The sequence below is a fragment of the Pelobates fuscus genome, chromosome 2 (assembly GCF_036172605.1).
Source record: "Pelobates fuscus isolate aPelFus1 chromosome 2, aPelFus1.pri, whole genome shotgun sequence".
Taxonomy (NCBI): domain Eukaryota; kingdom Metazoa; phylum Chordata; class Amphibia; order Anura; family Pelobatidae; genus Pelobates; species Pelobates fuscus.
The window spans coordinates 424909739-424934893 of NC_086318.1; the positions used below are offsets into that span (position 1 = coordinate 424909739).

At 40.4% G+C, this 25155-nt stretch overlaps 1 protein-coding gene across 1 annotated transcript in view; it reads right to left on the reverse strand.

The window, feature by feature from the left end:
• APLF (aprataxin and PNKP like factor) overlaps positions 1–25155 on the reverse strand; it is a 190441-nt gene that overhangs the window by 11606 nt on the left and 153680 nt on the right. The window contains exons 9-10 of the mRNA XM_063441515.1: positions 7432–7478; positions 566–598 (exon numbers count right to left, since the gene is read on the reverse strand). Of these exons, the coding sequence (XP_063297585.1) occupies positions 566–598; positions 7432–7478 (80 nt within the window). The remainder of the gene's footprint in view (positions 1–565; positions 599–7431; positions 7479–25155) is intronic.

Sequence of the window (25155 nt, forward strand, 5' to 3'; positions counted from 1 at the left end):
AGTGTGTAAATCTCAGCTAGGGCAGCATAAATAAAGTCATTTGACTCCTAAAGAGCAGAGAATTGAGCAAAGAGACTGCAAGGGCATATTCTATACACCAACACTACTTCAATGAGCTAAAGTTGCCTTGGTCCTTACAGTATACATTTAAAGCAAAATAAAATGTGCTACATCTACCTAGTGAGTAGAACAGACCAATAGCAATCACTTGTGTCTCCACACAACCCACGCAAAGATTTCCTAAGGAGTACACACCTATTTGTACCATTGCGTCCAATTCCAGCAAATTTTTCTTACATTTGAAATATTTTTTACTTAAGCAAATTTACCTGACTATTTGAAAAAACAGGTATGTCACATCGAAAAATATATAAAAGTCCTCAAATTGGTTTTCACACTTTAAAATTCACCAGAGCTGTTATTTTGCAGTAAGCCGAAACGTGCTCTTGTGATAAAACATACGGATAGTGGGGACGCTCTGACAGTTTTGTGGTTTTGAATAGCAAGTTGAATATTTTATTTTTACTTTTAATAAATAAGATATGTATTCAGGGATAATATATACCTTTTTTTGTAGCTCTTTTCCGTAGCCGTCTGCCTGTTTTTCCAAGAAAAAAAAGAGAAAAATATTTAAATACATAAAATACAAAAACACAAACATTTATAACGAACTTAAACAGTTGCAAAACCCATTGGGGTTACTGGCAATCAGCAACTGTGGGACAAAGCTCTCTATATGGTCCATTAACTGGTAACACTACTTTAGTTTCCACGTTGATTGCCCAGAAAAGAACGGGAATTAAAATACACAACCAATAAAAAGGGAAATGTCATTTCTCTAGAAAATAAACCATTGAATAAAACGTTGAGAATTCCCTATAACGGATTTAGTTTTTCTCATGCTAGGTTTTCTTTTAAGCTTTAAGCTTAAAGATTTAGCAAATAATTAAACATTTTGCAAATTATATCGCAATACAACATGGTCCCGTCAATGCCAGGTCAAGCACTGCACAAAAATAAAACTTTGGGTGAAATGTATAAAAGTCTACTGAAGAGTGTTTATTTTTGGTCTCTTCTTATCTGTTTATTTATTAAATTGTTCCTAGAACAGTAAAAAAAAAAATAAAAAAAAAATTGGCTTTTCTCTGCTGAAATTCAGCTATTTTTGCAGAAAATCCCATTCCAGAACAGACCACCAATACAAATATTCCGAACAAAAGAGATGTAAAGCAAAAACACCTTTCACAGAAAAGGAGACATAACGATTGATAAATCTGTTGTCACTGAAAAAATACTGTACATTTAAAAATAACTGCTAGGGATCTGGCTTTTGTGGAATGATTATTATTAATAGTTTAACCAAACAAATATGAAAAATGAATATTTGTGATGTGGGATAAGAACGCTCAAACAACTGTTAGAATGATGAAAGCAGTGTTGTATTTGGAGTAATTCCATTCTGCAGTTGATTTTATCTCCAATTTCCAGTAAGGGCAATGTCAGGGATACAATTATTATATTAATTTGTTAATTTTATCTATACCATGTGCACATTTCTCTTTTACTTCTGAGGTTGATTCCCCAAAACTGACTATTTTCCTATTGAATATTTTTCACATTCTTATACATTTTTACTATTCTTATTACGAAGTTCTATTTATACAAAATTAATGTTTTTTTTTGTATTTGATAAATCTGTTGCAAATGTACCAGAATCCAAAACAACCCCAAAAGGACACATTCCACAATGATGGAACGGAGGTAACAGAGATGGAAGTTGTGCCACAGGTCAGAAGTCCAAAGTGTAACAGTAGTGCCAGTATGTAAAAATACTGGCCTTAGTATTGCTGAGCACTGTGAATAACTGACCCTTGCTATTTTCTCAGATGGTGTTGGCTGGAGAAGAGGGATCTTTACAGATTATATTAGTTTATTGTTTCATCATCTACTGCAACCAACTGGTGTCTCTGTTCGCACTTTTTAAATATTTTGTACATGACTGTTTTTTTTAGGAATAAACCATGTATCAGTCTTGGTTAAAGCGGCACTGTCATGCCGAACTTACCTTTCCTCAATCTCTTCCTCTTCTCCCCCTCTCTCAGGATCTGTTCTCCGTTTCTTCCTGTCTGCTATAGTTTTCTTTAAAATCATAAGACAAAGTAGGGACTCTTTGCCTTATGGAGGATTCCTCCGCTTGACCAGCTCTGACCAGCGGAGGAGCAAAGTGTGCTTCATTTCCGCTGGTCAGAGCAATTTTCCCATGATCCTTATCTTTCCTCCCTGTTCCCACGATGCTTCCTGTCATTTTAGATGAAACTGACGAATTGCGTTCTAACTGAATGAGAACAGAATGTTCGTTTGTTTTAGAACGCAATTCGGCACTTTGTTTGGATCGCAATTTCATTCGAATGAATGAAACTCCGATCCTATTCGTGCTGTGGCTGCATCTTGCAGCCGCTTAGTAGATAACTCCCTAATTCCCGCGGTATTAGGGAGCTATCTACTAAAAGTCTGAAAGACCTAAATTGGTCTTTCAGCCACATTTTCTAATACTAAGTAAAGATTACTTAGTATTAGTAAATAATATGCCCCTACTCGCTATACCGCGAGTAGGGGCATGTCTAGTAAACAGTGAGCAGCCGTGGCTGCTCACTGTAAAAAAATAAAAACCTACTGGCCCCCACCCCTAAACGACGGGTGGGGGCCCTAAAGTAAAATAAGGGGGCAGACCTATTGTACCCCCCGCCCCCTAGCGGTGGGTGGGGGCAATAAAGATAATGAGGGGGGGGGACCTACTGTCCTCCAACCGGCCCCCACCCCTGCGCGTCGGGTGGGGGCCATAATGGTAATGGGGGGGGACCTACACTTCTCCCCCCCCCTGGCCCCCACCCCTGCGCGGTGGGTGGGGGCCATAAATTACAATGGGGGAACCTACTGTCCTCCCCCTCTCCGGCCCTCACCCCTGGGCGGCGGCCATAATGATAATGAGGGGGGAGGGACCTACTGTCCTCCCCCACCACTGGGCGGCGGGTGGGGGCCATAATGATAATGAGGGGGGGGACCTACTGTCCTCCCCCCCCGGCCCCCACCCCTGGGCGGCGGGTGGGGGCCCTAAATCAAATAACCCCCCAAAGGTGACTAGGGGTCCCCAAGCCCCTGGTCACCCACCCCCCACCCAAATAAAAAAGCAATAATAGGAAGGAGTTCGCGATTACCCACATCATAATTCTTCTCTGCTTTGGACATTTGTTTAGAAAAGAAGCCACAAGGATGCAATGGCTTTTCAGGTGACTCTCTTTGAGATAAGACGGCACCTACCCCGATATCTGAAGCATCAACTTCAAGAATATAGGGCAGTGAGGGGACAGGATGCTGTAAAATATGAGCCGAGGCGAACGTAGTCTTAGGAAATTCAAAAGCCTGAAGTGCTTCGGTAGACCAGACATGAGTATTGCCATCCTTTTTTGTCATACGGGTGATAGGCGCTACAATAGAGGAAAAACCTTTAATAAAGCGCCTATAATAGTTAGAGAATCGAAGAAAACGCTGAATGGCTTTCAAACCTTGTGGTAGAGGCCATTCTATGACAGCAGAAAGCTTCTGGGGATCCATACGGAAACCTTTAGCAGAAATCAAATACCCCAAAAACTGGACTTCGGATTGGTCAAATAGACACTTTTCCAGTTTACAATAAAGACCATTAGCAAGAAGGGTCTTCAGAACTGTTGTAACATGTCTGTGATGAGTGTGTAAATCTGTAGAGTATATTAATATGTCGTCCAAGTACACAATTGCAAATGTGTGAATAAAGTCTCTTAGGACGTCATTAATAAATTCTTGAAATACTACTGGGGCATTACATAGACCAAATGGCATAACAGTATACTCGTAATGGCCAGATCTAGTGTTGAATGCCGTCTTCCATTCGCGGTCTTTCTTAATACGTATTAAATTGTATGCACCTCTAAGATCCAATTTGGTAAATACAGTAGCATGTTTGAGCCTGTCAATCAATTCCGTGATTAAAGGTATAGGGTATGCATTTTTGATAGTGATTTTATTTAGGCCTCTATAAATCGATACACGGTCTTAAATCACCTTCTTTCTTTGATACAAAGAAGAACCCCGCTCCAGCCGGAGAAGAGGATCTCCTAATAAACCCCTTTTCTAGTGATTCCTTAATATACTCCTCCATGACACGGTTTTCTTGAACAGATAAAGGGTACACCCTGCCCTTTGGAGGTATAGTGCCAGGCAATAAATCGATAGCACAATCATAGGGTCTGTGAGGCGGTAATTTGTCAGCCTCCCTTTTATCGAAGACAGTCTTGAGAAATAAGTATTGAGGGGGTATTACAGTAGACAAAGGAGGAGTGGTAGGAACATTAATAGAATTCAAAGGGGTGACTTCAATAGTGCAAGACTCGTGACAGGCTTCGCTCCATGATTTTATTTGCCCTGACTCCCAATCGAAAATGGGATTGTGAGTACGTAACCATGGGTACCCTAATACGATGTGAGAAGAGGGAGATGTGATGACCTGGAACCGAATGGTTTCAAAGTGCAAAACCCCTGTATACATGTCTAACGGTACCGTTTCATGAGTAACAACTGGGGAACTTAATGGTCTACCATCTATGGCCTCAACGGCCAAGGGTATCTCCTTCTCTCTGATGGGAATGTTATTTTTCTTAACAAAACACGAGTCCATGAAATTATCAGCTGCCCAGAGTATTGAGGCTGAAATTATCAGCTTATTGAGGTAGTCAATAAGGTTCTCTAATGCAATAGGAAGCTCCCTAGCTGCTACCTCATCCAATATAGTGTCCGATAAACCTTCCATGAATGCAGTAGTTAGTTATTGTTGGTCCAATCTACCTGTGAAGCAAGGGTACGAAACCGAATGGCATAGTCAGCAACAGACCTAGAACCCTGTTTAATTCTCATTAATGTTCTAGCAGCATTCTTTGACCTTTTAGTTGTGTCAAAAGTTCTACGAAAAAGCCGTAAGGAAACTATTGAAATTATGCACCATAGGCCCAAATAGGATTTGCCCACTCAAGTGCTTTATCGGTAAGTTGGTGCATAAGGAACCCCCACTTTAGACTGTGGGAAAGGAACATGGATACATCTCAAAGTGGAATTCTATGTGATTAATGAAACCTCTGCATGTCTTAGTTTCCCCTCCATACCTAGGAGGAGGTTTTAAATGGACCGAAGTATTAGGCAAAGTAGATACTTCAGGAGGAAGGGGTGTAGGAGGGTTAGGTGTGGTTGCTGGAAAAGTTCTAGATAAGAACATCTGGAGAGCCTGGGCTATCTGATCCATACGGTGATCCTGCTCTACAAATCTAGCCTCATGAGAAGCCATCTGCTGAGCTAAATCTGCGGGTTCCATGGCCCTATCGTAATGTAACGAAAATATACCCCAACACGCAGGATTCAACTCAACAAAAGACAACACAGAGGGGAGATACGTCTACTGGACCTTAGAATGGCCGGACTTGACGTATATGAGAGAAGTACAGAGACAGGAGCGATCCGAGGTCTAGGGCACAAAGAGACAGCGTTAACTAGGACTAGCCGGGGTCTGGTACACAGTAAACAGCAAGCCGGCAAACAGAACAGATAAGGATAAAGAGATAACATAGTCAGAAACAAAGCCAAGGTCAATACGAAGGAACACAACTGAACACAACAAGCGCTAAAGGGAACTGAAACAGAAACCACGATAGGGCAAGGAACTAAGGGAAAAGGTGAGTATAAATACCTAAACATCTATTTTGATTGGTCCTTGTCACATCCACGCCCCCAAAAGGTAAGTGTCTGGGGAGTGTGGCATGACAGGGACCAATGGGAGGCCTTTTCCAATTTAGGCTCCCACTGTCCCTTTAAGAGCGTGCCCGAGACCCGCGGCGCGCTCTTAGAGTCAGATGGGACATGTGACCGCTTCTTGCGGTCACTGCCCGCCTTCCTGTTCCAGCCGTCGGAGGAGTCGCGCGCGGCTCGTGCAGCAGAAGGACCGCGCACGGCTAGAACAGAGAACCCCGGCCGGCCCCTGGAAAGGGTAAGTACCGCTACAATGGCCCCCACCAGCCGCGCAGGGGTGGGGGCCGGTTAGTAGGGATTTTATTTTACAGTGGGCAGCCACAGGCTGCTCACTGTTTAGTACACATGCCCCACTCGCGGTCTAGCGAGTAGGGGCATTGGGGAGATTTTATTCTCCTTTATACAAGTATGGGGGTCATATTGATCCCCATAGAGTGAGGGGGGGCCTGGGGGGCTTAGGAAGTGGTGGGGAGCACTGCTCCCTGCCGCTTCTATTTGTACATATTACAAGGAGGGAGATGCATGGCGGTAGCTCCCTCCTTGTAATAAACTGAACCAACAAACGAACACTGATACACAGTGTTAGTTTGTTCGTCTGATTTTCTATTCATTCATTCGTCTGTCTGATGAATGAATGAATAGATGAAATTCCCGTTCGCATGTCCAGGTGTTTCACTGGGCATGTGCGGGAATCTCAGCGCTATCTAGTGTGGGCAGATGAAGATACAGAGTATCGGAAAGTTATGTATAGCAACGGTGGAAAACAAGTTATAAAGATGGAGCAATGCCCACGAAAATCATTGTACACAGGTACTTTGTTCTACTTTTAGAAGTTGAATTTATCTTCATCCATTACCTTTGAGTTGTGTGGCTAAACCATGCCCTTTTTAGAACAAAAAGTAAATATTTCTATTTTTGTTTTTTACGAGAGCCTCTCTATAGTATTTAAAGGGAAACTCCAGTGCCAGGAAAACAATCCGTTTTCCTGGAACTGCAGGTCCCTCTCCCTCCCACCTCCCAATCCCCTCGTCAGTGGTTTCTGCTCGTCGCCGCTCCTCCCAGTAATTACGTCAGCCAGTGGGCGAGACTGATCACGCTCGCCGGCTGAGGAAACCTAATGCGCATGCTCGGCAATGTTGCGCATGCGCATTAGAGCTCTCCATAGGAAAGCATTGAAAATGCTTTTCAATGCTTTCCTATAGGGAATTGAGCGACGCTGGAGGTCCTCACACAGCGTGAGGACGTCCAGCGACGCCCTAGCACAGGTTTTCTGGGCTATAATCCAGGAAGTGCCCTCTACTAGACAGCCACTAGAGGAGGAGTTAACCCTGCAAGGTATTTATTGCAGTTTATAAAAAACTGCAATAATTACATTTGCAGGGTTAAGAGTAGTGGGAGTTGGCACCCAGACCACTCCAATGGGCAGAAGTGGTCTGGGTGCCTACAGTGTCCTTTTAAGTGTGTAAATAGTTCAACTAACCTCATTAATTAAGTTTTATGGATGCGGACCAGCCTTTTCTGCTTGTTTTCTTCCATAAAACAAATTTAAAGCAGCTTTTTTCAAAAATTACAATAAACACAAATAAATAACAGAAGTCTTACCTGGTGGTTTGGTGTGTTTATATTCTTGCTTATGTTGTGGATTTTTCCTGCAACAGAAAATAGGGCAAGTTACAGATTAATGATATATTTGTGAAAAAAAAACAACAACAATCTGACAAACACAAATACCTCTCGCCCCTTTCCCCCCCCCCATAATAGTTTAACAGTCATACATATTATTGTAACCAAAATTATTGAACCCCTATTGAAAAATTGGGTTAATTGACAAAATGTACAGACTTTCATCTGTTTGCATTAAACAAATCAAACAAAAACAATTGAAATAGCTCACCACAAAGACTGCTTTAAGTGGCTTCCCCAAATGTAACTGAAAATGCAACTTAAAGGAACACTATAGTCACCTAAATTACTTTAGCTTTTAGTGTATAGATCATTCCCCTGCAATTTCACTGCTCAATTCACTGTCATTTAGGAGTTAAATCACTTTGTTTCTGTTTATGCAGCCCTAGCCACACCTCCCCTGGCTATGATTGACACAGCCTGCATGGAAAAAAAAAACTGGTTTCACTTTCAAACAGATGTAATTTCCCTTAAATAATTGCATCTCAATCTCTAGATTGAACTTTAATCAAATACAGGAGGCTCTTGCAGGGTCTAGCAAGCTATTAACATAGCAGGGGATAAGAAAATCGTAATTAAACAGAACTTGCAATAAAGAAAGCCTAAATAGGGCTCTCTTTACAGGAAGTGTTTTTGGAAGGCTGTGCAAGTCACATGCAGGGAGGTGTGACTAGGGTTCATAAACAAAGAGATTTAACTCCTAAATGGCAGAGGATTGAGCAGTGAGGCTGCAGGGGCATGTTCTATACACCAAAACTGCTTCATTAAGCTAAAGTTGTTCAGGTGACTATAGTGTCCCTTTAAATTACTTCTCCAGTATCAAAATATTCAACCCCTTCATGGCAAGCATCTTTAGTACTTCGTAGAGCACCCTTTTGTGGTTAGGGCATGCTGCAGAGATTCTTGCAGCGTTCTTGAGGAATCTGAGGCCATTGCTAATGAGTAATGGCCTCCAGTCCAGCAATAATCGTGGGTTTGCGTGCTGTCACCAAGTCAGATAACTTTGATGGCCACTGTAGAATTTTCCAGGACTTCTTCTGCAACCAAGTGTTGGTAGAATTTGAGGTATAACAAGGAGAGAGAGTAAGCGCTAAGTAACAAAAAAGGCAGCAACCTAATAAGGGAATCCCTCAAATACCCTTAAAAGATGAGACAAAAGAAAAAACAAAAAAGGCTGCGCCAGGGGAAGTCAATATATAAACAACAATTAGTCCAAGTAAAAAAAGAAAGTCTTATCTAGAATATGCTCCTATGGAGAATGGAAAGTCTGTAGATCCACGGTCAGGGGAAAGTTCCTCGTTGGTCTCCTTCTTAGGAATTCACTCGTATGTGGAAAAAACAAATACAAAACAGGATAGTGCAATACGTCTGATAGTGAGGTAGATAGGAAATTAAAAGCTGGTATAAAACTCACATTTATAAGAGCTATAACTCGCTCTAGTATTGAAGGCGTACAGCGGTACAATCCCCGCTTACGTGATATAGGGAAAATTTCCTCCGTCAGTGATATGTTCCACGCTCAAAGATAAAAGAGAAACAACCAATAGTGCTCACTGGGTAAAATAGTGATAACATTTTTTTTGTATAAAATGGTACTCACAAGGGAGGAGCAGACCGACTGCTCCTTGAAGATAGCGCTGGTGGTATGATCCCCACCTCGGATTACTTGGAGTCCAGGGAAATAAAAATGCCAGGTAACAAATAAATATACCGTGTAAAAAAGATAAATGGCACTAAATAAAAAGTGTCCAAAAAATCTTTAATATTAAAATACACAGTAAAATTCCATAAACGCGTTTCGCCAATGTGGCTTTATCAATATGGATTAAGAACCTGATACCTGGCAGAAAGAGGTTTAAATAACACATACAAACTTAAAATTGGCGCCAAAATAGGGGACAGCCAATCAGAATACAAGTTATGAACAGATAAAAGTATGCTTTTAAAATTAGAATAGTAATAATAAATACACAATTGGATTCACTTATTATGGCTCTTTACACTGAAAAGAATTTAAAACGAGGTGTATTTGGTGTAAAATTTACAATAATGATGCGGTCACGTGACCGGCAATCTAATCGCATGGGATCTTGGGATGTGTAGTTAGACGTCGGCGCGCACTGCGCAGCCGCCGACGTCTAGGGGAAGGGGGACGTCGGCTCGCATATGATTGCGGCCGACGAGGATACAGGAGGGGCGGAGTAAGCCATGACGACGGCTCGCGCAAGAGCCGCGGTCGTCGTCATGGAAACCAGCTGTACACAGGAACGACGGGCAGCACAAGGCTGCGGTCGTCGTCAGGGTAACGAAAGTAAACGTCGGAGCACACACTAAGTGTGACCGACGGAGGGATGCAATCTGACTATGCCTGATACACTGAAAAGTGTCATCAGGCATAGTCAGAAGCACATAAAAAATCCAAATAAAATGAATCCCCAAAATAAAAACAGAGGGATGAATGTGTAATTATACATAGGGAGGGCACATATTAATACAGATAAATAATAAATAAAACAAAGTGAAACATACAGTACATAAGAACACAGTGGGTAAAAACATGTGAGGAATACATATTTATAACAAGTTAAACAAGTCAAAGTCAACATTAAGACCATAGGGAGTGAGGGTTTGGAGTTTGTAAACCCATTCCATTTCAATTTTCCCTAAAATGGTTTTAATGTTACCGCCCCTCCATGGAATCGTACATTTTTTCATTCCAATACATTTCAACAATCTAGGATCTTTATTATGTTTAATAAAATGTTTGGATACTGAATGATTTAAGTACCCATTTATTATATTTCTGCAATGTTCGCTTAATCGTGTTTTTAAGCACCTAGTGGTCATTCCAACATATTGGAAGCCACAAGGGCATTCAAGCAGATAAATAACATTTTTAGTTGAACAGTTAATGAAATCAGTGATTTTGTAGACCTGATTGGTCACTTTAGAAGTGAATTGTGTGACTTTATGAGGAACGGTAAGATCGGTACTTCTACAAACAATACACATCTTACATTTGCAAAAACCTTTAATTTGTGGGAAAAAGGATAGCGGGGCTGCATTGGTTGTTTCTTTAGTAAAATTCTTCGTTAATATTGATTTAAAATTGGGTGCTCCCCTGAAGACTATGTTGGGACGTTCTGGTATGATTTTATTAAGAATTTCGTCTTGCTTTAAAATATGCCAGTGTTTTTTTATAACTTTTTTTACATTGTTACTTTTATTATTATAGTTAAAAATGATAGGCAAAGGCATAGGATTATCAGTATTTTTCGGCTTGTATTCTAAAAGTTCATTTCTAGCTTTTATTTGGGTATTTTCGATAGTGTCCCTAAGTGCTGTTTCGGAATAATTTTTCTCAATAAATTTGTTTTTTAAAAAATTGGCTTGTTGTTTAAAATCACTTATTTCAGAACAGTTTCGCCGAAGTCTTAACATTTGGCTTTTTGGAGCGCTATCGAGCCAAGGTTGATAATGGCAGCTAGTTTTGTCTATGGCAGTGTTCACGCAAACTTTTTTAAAAAACGTCTTAGTATGTATTTTCCCATTTTTTATAAAAATATTAAGATCTAAAAAATTAATTTGTTCCCTGCTATATTCATAAGTTAAAAATATACCTCTATTGTTTATATTAAGATTATTCATAAAAGAAATAAGATCATCTTCAGTGCCCTCCCAGATAAAAAAAAAGGTCATCAATATATCTAAAAAATGAGACTAGGTTCGCTCTCCACTGGTGGTCGTTAAAAATAGCTTTGGATTCCCAATCCGCCATAAATAAGTTGGCGTAGCTGGGAGCGAACCTAGTCCCCATCGTAGTGCCTCTTTTCTGCAAATAAAAAAAGAGTTTAAAAACCAAAAATAGTTATTTTTTAAAATAATATTGATGCCTTCCAGTATAAAATCAATTTGTATATCAGCAATTTTTCCCCCCTTTGTTAAAATGTCTCTAATGGCTTGACAGCCTATCTCATGAGGGATAATTGTGTAAAGTGACTGGACGTCACATGTAACTAATAAAAAACTTGGCTTCCATAGTAAATTGTTTAAAAGCTTTAAAAGGGCCATAGAGTCTTGCAGGTAAGATCTCATGAGTTTGACTGAAGGTTGTAAAAGAGTGTCTATGTACTGTGAGAGGTTACATAGAAGGGAGCCTATGCCAGACACGATAGGTCTCCCAGGTGGTGAGGTTTCATTTTTATGAATTTTGGGGAGGAAGTATATGACCGGTATTATAGGAAATTTTTTGTTTAGAAAATTAAATTCATGTTTATTTAAAATCCCCGAACTTAGGCCTTTGTTTAAAAATTGGGTTAAAACAACTTGAATTTTTGTGGTTGGATCTGATGTAAGTCTTTCATACACATTAATATCATTTAATTGTCTATGTGCCTCTTCTATATACATCTGGCTGGATAGTATAACTATCCCCCCTCCTTTGTCGGCGGGCTTAATTACGATATTTTTATCTTCCTGAAGTTCTTTTATTGCCAATTTTTCCATATGTGTTATTTTTCCAGTGTATCAGGCATAGTCAGATTGCATCCCTCCGTCGGTCACACTTAGTGTGTGCTCCGACGTTTACTTTCGTTACCCTGACGACGGCCGCAGCCTTGTGCTGGCCGTCGTTCCTGTGTACAGCTGGTTTCGTCATGGCTTACTCCGCCCCTCCTGTATCCTCGTCGGCCGCAATCAAATGCGAGCCGACGTCCCCCTTCCCCTAGACGTCGGCGGCTGCGCAGTGCGCGCCGACGTCTATCTACACATCCCAAGATCCCATGCGATTAGATTGCCGGTCACGTGACCGCATCATTATTGTAAATTTTACACCAAATACACCTCGTTTTAAATTCTTTTCAGTGTAAAGAGCCATAATAAGTGAATCCAATTGTGTATTTATTATTACTATTCTAATTTTAAAAGCATACTTTTATCTGTTCATAACTTGTATTCTGATTGGCTGTCCCCTATTTTGGCGCCATTTTTAAGTTTGTATGTGTTATTTAAACCTTTTTCTGCCAGGTATCAGGTTCTTAATCCATATTGATAAAGCCACATTGGCGAAACGCGTTTATGGAATTTTACTGTGTATTTTAAGATTAAAGATTTTTTGGACACTTTTTATTTAGTGCCATTTATCTTTTTTACACTGTATATTTATTTGTTACCTGGCATTTTTATTTATTTCCCTGGACTCCAAGTAATCCGAGGTGGGGATCATACCACCAGCGCTATCTTCAAGGAGCAGTCGGTCTGCTCCTCCCTTGTGAGTACCATTTTATACAAAAAATGTTTTATCACTATTTTACCCAGTGAGCACTATTGGTTGTTTCTCTTTTATCTTTGAGCATGGAACATATCACTGACGGAGGAAATTTTCCCTATATCCCATAAGCGGGGATTGTACCGCTGTACGCCTTCAATACTAGAGCGAGTTATAGCTCTTATAAATGTGAGTTTTATACCAGCTTTTAATTTCCTATCTACCTCACTATCAGACGTATTGCACTATCCTGTTTTGTATTTGTTTTTTCCACATACGAGTGAATTCCTAAGAAGGAGACCAACGAGGAACTTTCCCCTGACCGTGGATCTACAGACTTTCCATTCTCCATAGGAGCATATTCTAGATAAGAATTTGAGGTATGTTTGGGATCATTGTCTTGTTGGAAGGTCCAATGACGTCCAAGCTTCAGCTTCCTCACAGACAGAATGACGCTTTCTCCTAGGATTTCCTGATACTTCAATGAATCCAGCCTGCCTTCCACTGCAGGTTTCCAGTGCAAGAGGATTGATCCCAGCCCCAGAGAATCACCAATCCACCACCATGCTTAACCGTAGGCATAGTGTCCTTTTTAGCATTTGCTTTATTCTTCTTCATCCAGACTTACTGCTGATCCATTGCACCAAATAATTTTGTTTCATTGCTCCACAGAACAGAATACCCAAACTTCTTATTTATATGATTATGGAGCTGACTTTTCTTGTGCTTTTGGGTCAGTAGTGGTGTACAATTTGGAATTCTGGCATGGAAATCTTCTGCGATTAGTATGCACCTTACTGTGCTCATCAAAACCTATATGCCTGTTGCCAGTCTTGCTGTAGATCTTTTGCAGTCACTCAAGGGTTTTTCTCAACCTGCCTTCTCAAAATCTGTCTGCAGCCATTGATGACTTCCCTTTTCTGCCTGGTCCAGGTAGTGAAGCCACTCTTCCTTCAACTTTGAACTTACAAACTTTGCTTCCAACTGTGTCTCTAGGAACATTCAATGCCTTTGGTATATTTTTGTATCCTGTTCTTTGTTTGTGAAGGGCAATGATCTATTCTCTTAACTTGTGGGCCCTTCTATTGATTTAACTATTTTTCTAAAATGCAGTCAAACGTGACACTCAACAAATCCCTAGCCAGTTCAGGTAGTTCAAGTGTTCTAGCTCAATCAAACCTGGTGCAACTAATTAAGTTTCATCAGGTGTGCTTGAGATAACTGTTTTGCATATTTGTGCTGGTGTGAGGGATTCTATTCATGGGGATGAATAATTTTGACACTGGAGAAGTCATTATAAGTTGTATTTTCAGTTGAATTTCGGAAACCACTTGAAGCATTCATTGTGTTGAGTTAGTTCAATTGCTTTTGTTTGATTTGTTTATTGCAAACAGCTGAAAATCTGTACATTTTTACAAAAAACAAACATTTTCAATGGGGGTTGATACATTTGATTACAACTGTAGCCCCCAAGCAAGTACAATGCAAAAATTAAGTGGTAAAAAAGTAATCAAAGGAAGTATCTCAGGTAGGTATTTAATAAAAAATACTTACACAACATACTAATTAAACAATTAGCACAACTGTTGATAATAGAAGACCTGATACAAATTAACATAGCTTGTTGGAGGAGAATACTGTCGCATAATAGTCTTCCACGATAATGAACTGAGATCTCCGTTATAACATATGCATTCAAACCACCACTTCGAACATAATGCTAGTATAGTGTCAATCTCAGAATAAAAAGGCAATGTATGCTCAAAAGAATAGGAGAAAACAGAAAAGGACTGGCACAGATGTCTTAATACATGGTGGGACGTTACATGCATAATAATTAGCACCTGTGTATTACTTACACTGGTGTCTCAAATAAATGCCAAAGCAGATGTATTGGAAGACCTCTCTCTGCAGTCCCCTCACCTCTTATTGCCCGCTCTATCCTACATTTGATTGGATGTGATGTCACCTTGATCTATCCAATGATAACCTCTACTTTACAAATAGGCAATAAACCCACCATAACTCACTGTCTCGATAACTAATGACTAGGTGGCCTGCAATTTTGATACTTGCATGAAGAGAAATTTACTAAACAATTGGTGATGCTAAAACATCAGGTTTGACCGAAAAGCATCAAGTTTCAGTCTTTTATAAATTGATTAAAAAAAAAAAAAAGCAGAATATTCACCAGTGACTTCTTTTCATCAGGGTCCAGGTTATCTATACACATTTTGCCACAAAATACAGATTATTATTTTCTCAGCCTTCATCGATATGGTTTGTTTTCAAGTATTAAAAGTAGGAAAATAAACAATGTAACTAATGAGTGTAAGAACATTTGCTCCAATCTGACAAATATTTATAGTTTTTCCGTCATTAAGAAAAGAATATAAATACACTACTTGTTTTACTAATATACATCATTAATCTTCAAAGAGATTGGAGGTGCTGTACAAATTGGAAACTATTTCCTGAGCAAATAAATAGAGGGCTACGGTATTATTAATAAAATGAGTCAGAGGAAGCACAACTCTTGGAAATAAATACAACGTGATGACTAATACCAGGCAATTAGAATTACAAGGAAAGGAAAAATGCATGCAAAATTGTGAATTATGTATTGACAGTCATCAACGAATAGGTTTATTTACTAAAGTGAGAATTCAAAGTGAATTTCAAATTGAAGGCCAGAGTAGCAAAACTTAAAGCTTAGCTGAGAAATTTCCCAGGTTTGGCTTTAAAATTTGAAATTCACGGGGGCGTGTCCTGCACATGGCGGTGAACAGTCGCACTTCCAGAAAGCTCCGCAGCAGAATCAGCCCGACAGCGGTTAAACACTGAACCTACCTGATAAACAACCCAAGAAGCACCAAGTCGCAGCACAAAAGCAAAAGGCACGCTGAGAAAGTGGACAAATCCAACTTTTTGGGCGTTAAAGCGGGGCACAGCCGCGGGATACCGCACGAAGACAGCCAAGATGGCACCGAATCGGAGCCTTAACAGCCCAAAACACCTCGAGCAAAGACCTCCCAGTCACTCAGAGGATCATTGGCGACATGCTTGATGCTATGTCTGCCAAAATACAGGCGACCCTACAAACCTTGCTCAGCAGACTTAGCAAAGACCTCCAGGACTTGGGCACAAGGACATCCGCGCTGGAAAATAAGATGCTGCAATATGCAGAAGCGCACAATGATTTTGCTTCCAAAGTGGAAGAACTGATGGCGTCAGTAGACCCCTATGAAAAAAAATTCTAAAAATCGAACACAAAAAATAAATTAAAATAAAATAAATAAATAAATACACAGTCTCTGGTGTTCATTAATTAATGTATGTAAAAAAAATAAAAAAAATAATAAATAAATAAAACACAACATACGGTTTGGCTACCAATAGGGCTGTGCAGGACAAACTTGCACACCTGATCTTCACCACTGTTAACTGATAAGATGCAATGGGGGATGGTTCTTGAAATGGGTTGGGAATGAGGGACAATCTCACCTCATTGTCCGGTACAGTTTTGGGTTGTATACTCTGTTGAATGTTTTATTATATATACTGTTTAGCAAAACATAGGTTCCTACATGTCATTCTGCATTACACCAAGGGATGATTCAGTGGAGTCCACTGTCAGGATCGAAGCCATAAGCGTCGACCTCCAAGGCACCAAAGGCGGTGCCTAGCCGTATTTGCGGCGCTTTTATTCCTATTCTTTAGTTTCCTTTCTCTTAATCCCCTTTCTGTTTCTATCCCCTACGGGAAGGTTCTGCCTTCTAGGTTCCTCTATGACCGAGTGGGCAGTCACACAGTATATATACGGGTTGCGCCGGGATTCCATGCGACAATTCAATTGTGGTTGGGTGGGAAGGGATTTCCTGCTCTAGTGGCAGGAGTTCTCAAACACAAAAGTTTGGAGGTGTCATTACCTTGCTCCACAGAGCTGGGAGAGGTAGTGCCCTCATTATCTTGAGCATTATTTTGGTTACGTTACGTCCCAAACTTCCATGAAATTGTACACACACACAATGTTAGAGCACTCAATGTCCCAGTCAAAAGGCACCTTCTGGGACGAGAACTCAGAACACCGGAAGAAGAGCTAGTATGCATCCAATAAACCCATTTCAAAACTGACGCATGCCCCAATCCCCTATATTGCAAAAATCCACGCACAAAACCAAGAACAACGAAATTTTGTTCATAAAATCCTGACGAAACTTACCTACATTAAACAAGGTATTACTAGCCTTTGCGGGGACTTCAACCATATATTCGATCCACATCTAGATGAAATGCTATCCCCTCACTCACCCAGATACAGATTCATTAAAAGACAAAGCAAAACGCTAATGAAGCACCTCTCAACACACAACCTATGTGATACATGGAGGGTAACCCATATAGGAGACAGGTCGTACACATTCCATTCAACACTTACTCCCGAATAGATACTGCATTACCTAGTGAAGTAACTCTGGAAAAGGACTCTATTTTCTGTAAAGACATTTATTTGCACATTGAAATAATTACTTTACTGTTCCTTTATTTTCTGCATATGAAACCTGCATTTACGTTACAAATAAAATACCTGTTAATCTGTTGACTGTGCTCACCTCCATCTCTGCATCCTGAGCCCAGATACCCAAACACGTGACACTCTCTAAATGGTGCCTGGAGGCACCACATTGTATATAGTTATTTTTCTATCAGTCTTCCTCCCTTTATCCTTTCTTGTTCTCCACCGCCTTCTTTTTCTCCCTCTACATTCCCAGGGGGTAAAGGGTGACATCCAGACTATGGACAAGCTATAGTGAATGGGACAAAGGAGGGAATAGGGGGAATCTTGGGGTAGCAGTTTTCGCTTCCTATGACAATGCTTGTAGAATGTATAGCTGCTTACTATGCCGCTTAACAGATATTATATACCTGCCCGGTAAGCCACTACAGAAATGGCGTGGCAGTTTCATAAATGTGAGCACATATATATGTACAGGGCTTATAGGCCAGAGTCAAGTTATGTATCCTTATGTCAATCTCATCATTGCCTCTGTTATCCCTGGACCATCATGTGTATTACTTGTTTTACTCGCCCCAATTCCTCCCCTTTTTTCTGTATCCCTGAAAAACCAATAAAAACTCAATTAAAAAAAAAAAAAGTGAAATTCACTTTGAATTCTCATTTTATTATTGCCATTTATATAGCGCCAGATTGCGTAACGCTTTACAATATTTTAGTGAATAATCCTGTATTTCTTTTTCTTAAGAATGTAAAGAAACATAGAATGTGATGGCAGATAAGAGCCATTCGGTCCATCAAGTCTGCCCAGTTTTCTAAAATTTCATTAGTCTCTTATATCTAGAATAGCCTTATGCAGGGGTAGGCAACCTTTTAGCAGCAGTGTGCCGAAATACGATTGTGATGTCTTGTAGTGAGCCGGTCCTATTTTTTTTAAATTGCTGTGTGTATGTTGCTGTATTCTGCTTGTGTTATTTATACTGCAGTTGCTTTGTATCGTATTTGTGTGTATATGAGCTATTGTATCCTGGTAAGTTTAACCCCGCAACCCATGAACTAGTTTTGTATAGCCCTTCTCTGAACACTCTGCAAAGTATCAAGGTCCTTATGAAGATATGGTCTCCAGTAATGCGTACAATACTCCAAGTGAGGTCTCACCTGTAGCAGAACGCTAATCCTGGCACGGACTTTTCCTCCGCTGGATCCGTGAAGACAGGAACTTTGGAACAAGGCGCTGAAGTGTGAATAGCTCTATTCCCCCCAGTAACTGGACAACACACAGGTCTGGGATTACAATGGATTCATTTTGCTCAAACACAAACTTGTATGCACAGACATCCAGCATGGGGTCTGCATACGAAATATACAGAAGCTCCTCCCCGGCGACCCATTGTCTGAGAGATAATTGTGTCAAAGCGGAGTAACTCCATTATCTCTCAGTTAAAATAAAGTACAGAAAACATACAAAACCACTGTAAAAACATTGATAATTTACAGGAACCCCCAGAAGTTGTATATCCCCGAATAGCTATATTTAGAATTTGAATATGTTGTGCGCTCAGATCCATTCGGCTGGCCACGAGGCGATGGCGCAAAATAGTTCCAGAGAATTGAGGGCAATGGCCGGTCTCCTTTCGGGGGATCCTCTGCGAACACCGACGAATGCTCCCTCTGGCTGCTAGGGAGCGAATGCTCCCCCCAGTGTGCAGTTCCTATCTACCGAACATTATTCATCTAGTTGGTCGGGAAGTTGAAGGGCAGCGGTACCATATCTGCCTGGGTTCGGGAGACCGCGTGGCCGAAATTAGTTCCAGGCATTCGACGACCATGTACTTCTGCCTGTGTTCGGGAGACAAAATGGCCGCCACGCACTGGACCACGTGCGTTTGATGAGGAAAGCACTCAAGTTAGTTACTTAATTTGAGGTTAACAGCCAGGGGAGGTCGGTGTTCAGGGAGGTGTAAAAGGGGGACCACACACCATCCATTCGGGAGACGAACAAGGGGGTACAGACAACCGAACACACAGGAATGAAGCCTGCTACATCACAAGTGTTCTGTACAATGGCATGAGCAGTTTCTACTGCCAATACCTCTCCCTATAGAACCAAGCATTCTGCTAGCATTTCCTGCTGCTCTATTACATTGTCTGCCTACCTTTAAGTCATCTGTTATAATTACCCATAAATCCCTTTCCTCCGATGTTGAGGCTAGCACTGTATCAAATATGTTATATTCTGCTCTTGGGGTTTTACGCCAAGATGAATTATCTTGCACTTATCCACATTAAATGGGAGTCTTTAAGAATAAACAGCTGTGAGTCTCTGGGCAAGTCCTATCGATACATGTCACTTTTTATTATATATATATATTTTTAAAATAGTGCTAGGATATTGTTGGGAAACATATAACATGTCGTGTTGCACCAGTGCGCCCTACTGACCACTGCAATTGATAACCAAATTAATTTCGAATTTATGTCCATTGGTTGAATAAGAATATTTTTTTCTTGGCAAGATCTTTATCTTTTTATGTTTAGTATAACTGGGTAATTTATGCACTTATACATAAGGAATTTGAGGATATTAATTTCCACTTACTACTGCATGTATTTGTCTATTATTTGTAATGGTAAACAGAAGCTTTTTTATTATATATTATATTTTGTTTTTGGATTTTGTGAGGATCAGTGAAGGATGTATACCTTAATCTAAGTGCCTGCCATGTTTATGGTTGCAGGAAGTTGCAAAAACAATTTGTTTGTAAAATTGTATCTTGAGACGCTAGATATAACTGTATCCTGAAACAATAGCAGTGTTCCCTTCTTCTTCTACGTCTGTTGGTAACAGGAGTGCTCTTTATGTTCACACTGTGCAGCACCTACGGTAATGTTCCCTATACGGATGCATTGATTTAATGCATCTCTAAGAGAAGTTAAATTGGCGCAGTGGCATTTTGCCATGCATGCACAATAGTCTCCCAATGCTTTCCTATGGGGAAGCATTGGATTGGCTGAGATAGTCAAGATTGAGGATTGCAGCCATGGAGGAGGGGAAGCCGCAGCATCTCCAGCAGGGCGTGGGAAGAAAGGTGAGTAAAAACAACTTACCTATGTGACTGGAGGGAACACACACACACACAGACATACACAGACATACCTTGACAGACACACACTCATTCACAAGTAATTACTTTTATATTTACATTTAAATCCACCCAGCCTCCCTACCTTTGTACATTTAAATCCACCCAGCTCCCTCTCACACACCGTTTAGTGAGCCAGGGGCCAGAGTGACGTCATAACCCGGCTCCCGGCATCACTGCAAGGCACACGAGGGAGCAGAGCAGGGAGATTACAGCCGTCCACCTCCCTCTGCTCTCCATTACCCAGCTGCCCCCTTGTGTCAGCCGCCCGCCTCCCACTCAGCTCTCCATGTGCTGGCCGCCCTGCCCACCATCCCTCAGCAATAAATGAGCCTGCCGTCCCACTCCCTCTGTCAGCCGCCTGCCTACCTCCCTCCCTTAGCTCTCCATGAGCCGGATGCCCCCTCCCTTCGCCGTCTGCCTGACTCTGCTCTCAGGCAGCAGGGTCACTGCAGGGGCCTAACAGGTTTACAAATCCCAGGCGACCTGGTGCCTGGGATTTGTCGAGTCCTGGTGTATTATAGTTAATAGAATGAATGGGATATATCTACAAGATGAGTACACTCACATGAATCAGAGCCAATTGAGAAAGGCTCAAATCACAGTAGCTTCTGTGTACTCAGGAGACACAAGGACCTCTTCTTTGTTTTCAGTCTTTAATAATCCCTGTCTGTTCTCCAATTGGCCACGGACATTATGGCCAATTGGAGAACATAAAGGGATTTTTAAAGACTGAATCAAAGCCGGGAAATGACCGATTAAGAAAGCGGTAACATACAGCAGAAACGTGGTTCGGATCAAAGAAGACCACTGGGACTGAATATATTTTGTATATTATTATTATGGTTTGTTTTTAATCTGTTTTAAGCGGTATAATACATTTATAACATACATATAAGTGTCCAGTGGATCATGTTCGGCTGTGGCTGATGAAAAAGGGGTTGTAGCCCCCTTAAAGGCACATTTGTCATCACACCTAGAGCCAGGCTTGGGCTCTTTTAAAGGTGAAATCCAGCTGTATATAACATCTTAATGGTTTTATTTCTATTTATTACTCAAGAAGCCTATTTGCTTCTGTCTCCCTCCCTTATTTCTCTTCCATACCTTATGAAGTGATCTCATACTGAAAAAAGAAAAAAAAGAAAAAAGATGAGGTTCTTGTTTCACCTGAGTACACAGAACCTACTGTGATTTAATCATATCCCAATTGGCTCTGATCCATGCGAGTGTGCACATATGTATGTTTGCTGGAAAACAGAATTATTTTTGTTAATTGTCACATCCGTTATAAATTTAACAATAGCCAACAAAAGACAAAAATAAGAATGCGTTTGACTCTGCTGGACTTAATGAATGATATTTGTATGCAAAATACAAAACAACAAACAGCCAGGGGAAAAGAGATAATTTGTCAGAGACGTGCTGTTCACCTCCCGGAATGCTACATGGAACTGGAAAGTCATCTACCCAAAAATCTCTGATATTTAACATTGCTCAAAATGAAAGTAAAAAAAAAAAATTCCTGAGGCCTAAATGGAAATCAGATTTCTCCACAGCTCAACAAGCTTTAATGAAAAATATGAATTTCAATTATTACATTTATGTAGTGTGTACAATATTAGGCTGATAAAAAAACAAAAAAAAACATACAAGGACATCAAAAAGGTTAGTAAGGTGTACATGTATTAATTTTTAGTGATTTTTTTTCTTCAATTAATAAATACACAATGTCACAATGTTTCTGCATCTATTAGAAATCAAATTATTTAAGTGGTAGACATACCTTCAATAGTCTTCAAACATGCCTTGGGGTACAGACGTTATTACCTTACTCAGCGGTACTCTCTTAGTTTAAAGTACTCTGAATAAAGTAAGATATTACCACAAAAGTCTGGAGAATGATTTCATAGAATTGGACACTGATAACATGTTTGTATGAATAAAAATATGAAAACTGACATTGTAACAGAACCAATCGTTACACTATTAAAGACTGTATGTAGATATAAAAATTGCGATGAAGTTGTCAGAGTAACTTAATTGGTCCTTTATTGATTACATTTTTTTCCCAAAAACACACATTTGCTAAATATATGAAATAATTAAACACTGTTAAAGGCTCACTATAGTGCCAGGAAAACATACTCGTTTTCCTGGCACTATAGTGCCCTGAGGGTGCCCTCACCCTCAGGGCCCCCCTCCCGTCAGGCTCTAGTGGGTGGAAGATGTTAAATTTACCTCTTTCTCCAGCGCCGGGCGGGGAACTTTCCTTCTCCTCTCCTCCTCTATATCGCCGTCATCGGCTGAATGCGCATGCGCGGCAGGAGCCGCGCGAATTCAGCCAGTCCATAGGAAAGCATTCTCAATGCTTTCCTATGGACGCTGGCGTCTTCTCACTGTGAAAATCACAGTGAGAAGCACGGAAGCGCCTCTAGCGGCTGTCAATGAGACAGCCACTAGAGGCTGGATTAACCCTATTATAAACATAGCAGTTTCTCTGAAACTGCTATGTTTATAGAAGAAAGGGTTAATCCTAGCTGGACCTGGCACCCAGACCACTTCATTAAGCTGAAGTGGTCTGGGTGCCTAAAGTCGTCCTTTAATAATTACATTTTGGAAATCTGAGGGGGGTTGCCTAGTAAAATCTGGAGGCTCCTAGCACAGGAAGGAAAGGTTAATTCCTTATTTTCTTGTCTGTATTAATTTCTCCTGCTGTCTAAGAAGACACATGGCACAAGAGGAGAGTCTACAGAAGATTCTGTGAAATCACAGGCTATTCTCACAAAGAGACTGCGCAAAAAAGCACAGGATATGCAAGGCAGCAGATATTCATCAACAAACTGGTCTCTACTTTTACTTTTTTTAGAGGGAAATTTGTCCACAATGCTCTTCATTTGATTGGATGAGAAGTTGGCAAGAAGTCACCAGGCATGGCAACGAAACCGTGGCACAGCGGTGGATCTGGCAGCTGCAAGGACTATGTCTCAGTGCTGGACTAAAGGTAAGTAATTGGTTGGTTCAGAAGTAAAAAGAGGCGACAACGTAAAAAGAGTGAGAACGATGCCAGGGACAGATTAACGCCTCACTGCTCTTTCAAACCTCTACCCACCCCCTTTCCCTCTCTTTCCCATTATTTAAAATTCATTTGATTTGCCTTTTCAAACCCTTACCTGCTAACTTTGCTGTTATGTATCCCCCCCCCCCATCCCTCCCCTCCACCCCACCCTGAGATCCCTCACCTCTTCCTTGACCACTTTGCTGTCTGGCTACCCTGCTTCCTCTCTTCCTCCTAATATTCTTGGGGACTGATGATGGATGGAGGATGATGACTGGCTGTGGCACTGATCTCTTATTGCCTGAGCATGAACACTGAAGTCGAAATCAGTCAGGAAGATGCTTTATGGCGTGGCTATGAGGGTAGAGATTATTTTTCCTAGAAAGAGAGACTAAACTAAATGTGGGAAAAAACGATACTGCGGAACAGCGTAGAACCTTTTCAAATGCACTTAAGTTATGCTAGTGCCTGGATTGTCCCTTTAAGAGGGTACATTTTAGGCAACATGATTAATGAAAAATCCTATAATTCTGGGATGCATTAAGACCACTGCTTCACTGGAGGATGCATCTTGTACAAGAATCCTTAAACTCTATTTTAGGGTCACTTTAGGCACCTGGACGACAATGAATAAAAACAATGATATATGAAAGCAATATTTAAGTAAAACTCTGTCCACTAGGTCTTCCTATAGTCCTTCCAAGAGGACACAGCCGAAAAACACCATGGTATTTGCATGGACTTCTAATGAACTCAATAGAAAATCCCTTAATCTTTTGCAAACACTGTAATTTGGCAAACATGCATATGAAATATCACAACTGGCTTATGCACATCTTTTGTACATTTTCATAAGAGAGACTTCTTGGGTTTTTGTTTTTTGCACATTGTAATACATGAATTCTATATATAATACACAAACAATGTTATACATTGTTGAGTTTGAGATAACCTAAATGAAAGACTTGGGAACAATTGTAGATTATTATTTATTATAGATAAACAAGGAAAATGTATGCAATTGCAGTCTGCCATTGCGAAGGGTAGTATGGGGCATTGGTTCATGTGACTAAAATATAATTTTGTCTCTTTATAAATCAATGGTAAACCCTCACCTTGAATACGTAGTGCAAATTTGGACACCAGCTTTAAGGAAAGATATTGCAGAACTGGAAAAAGTACATAGGCAGGCCACACAATTAATGAGGGAATGGAAATCATGAGTTATAAAGAATGCAAAAAAATAAATAAAAATAGAATTTGTCTTCTAAAAATAAAAAATTATACATACATACACACACACACACACACACACACACAGCGTATGTGCCAACCTGTTCATTAGCAGCAATATACAACAGATAGATAAGGAGTTCACACATTGAGGCTGGAACACAACATTTTCGCTTACCGCAGAGGAAAGGGTTCTTTACAGTATAAACAAAGACGTGGAATTCTCTACCTAATCAGAGTATGCATATCCCCCCCTTTTGTCGCATAATTGGAAATCACTGCAATTATTTTTATTAACAAAAAAAAAACAAGTCTTGTGCTCAAACTCCCATTACTCTTGGGCAGCAGCAACGACCATAGTACACATAAGCCCCAATACATAATCTCCAAGCACAGAAAAAACACACATCTCTAAAAAGTCCCAAAAGTA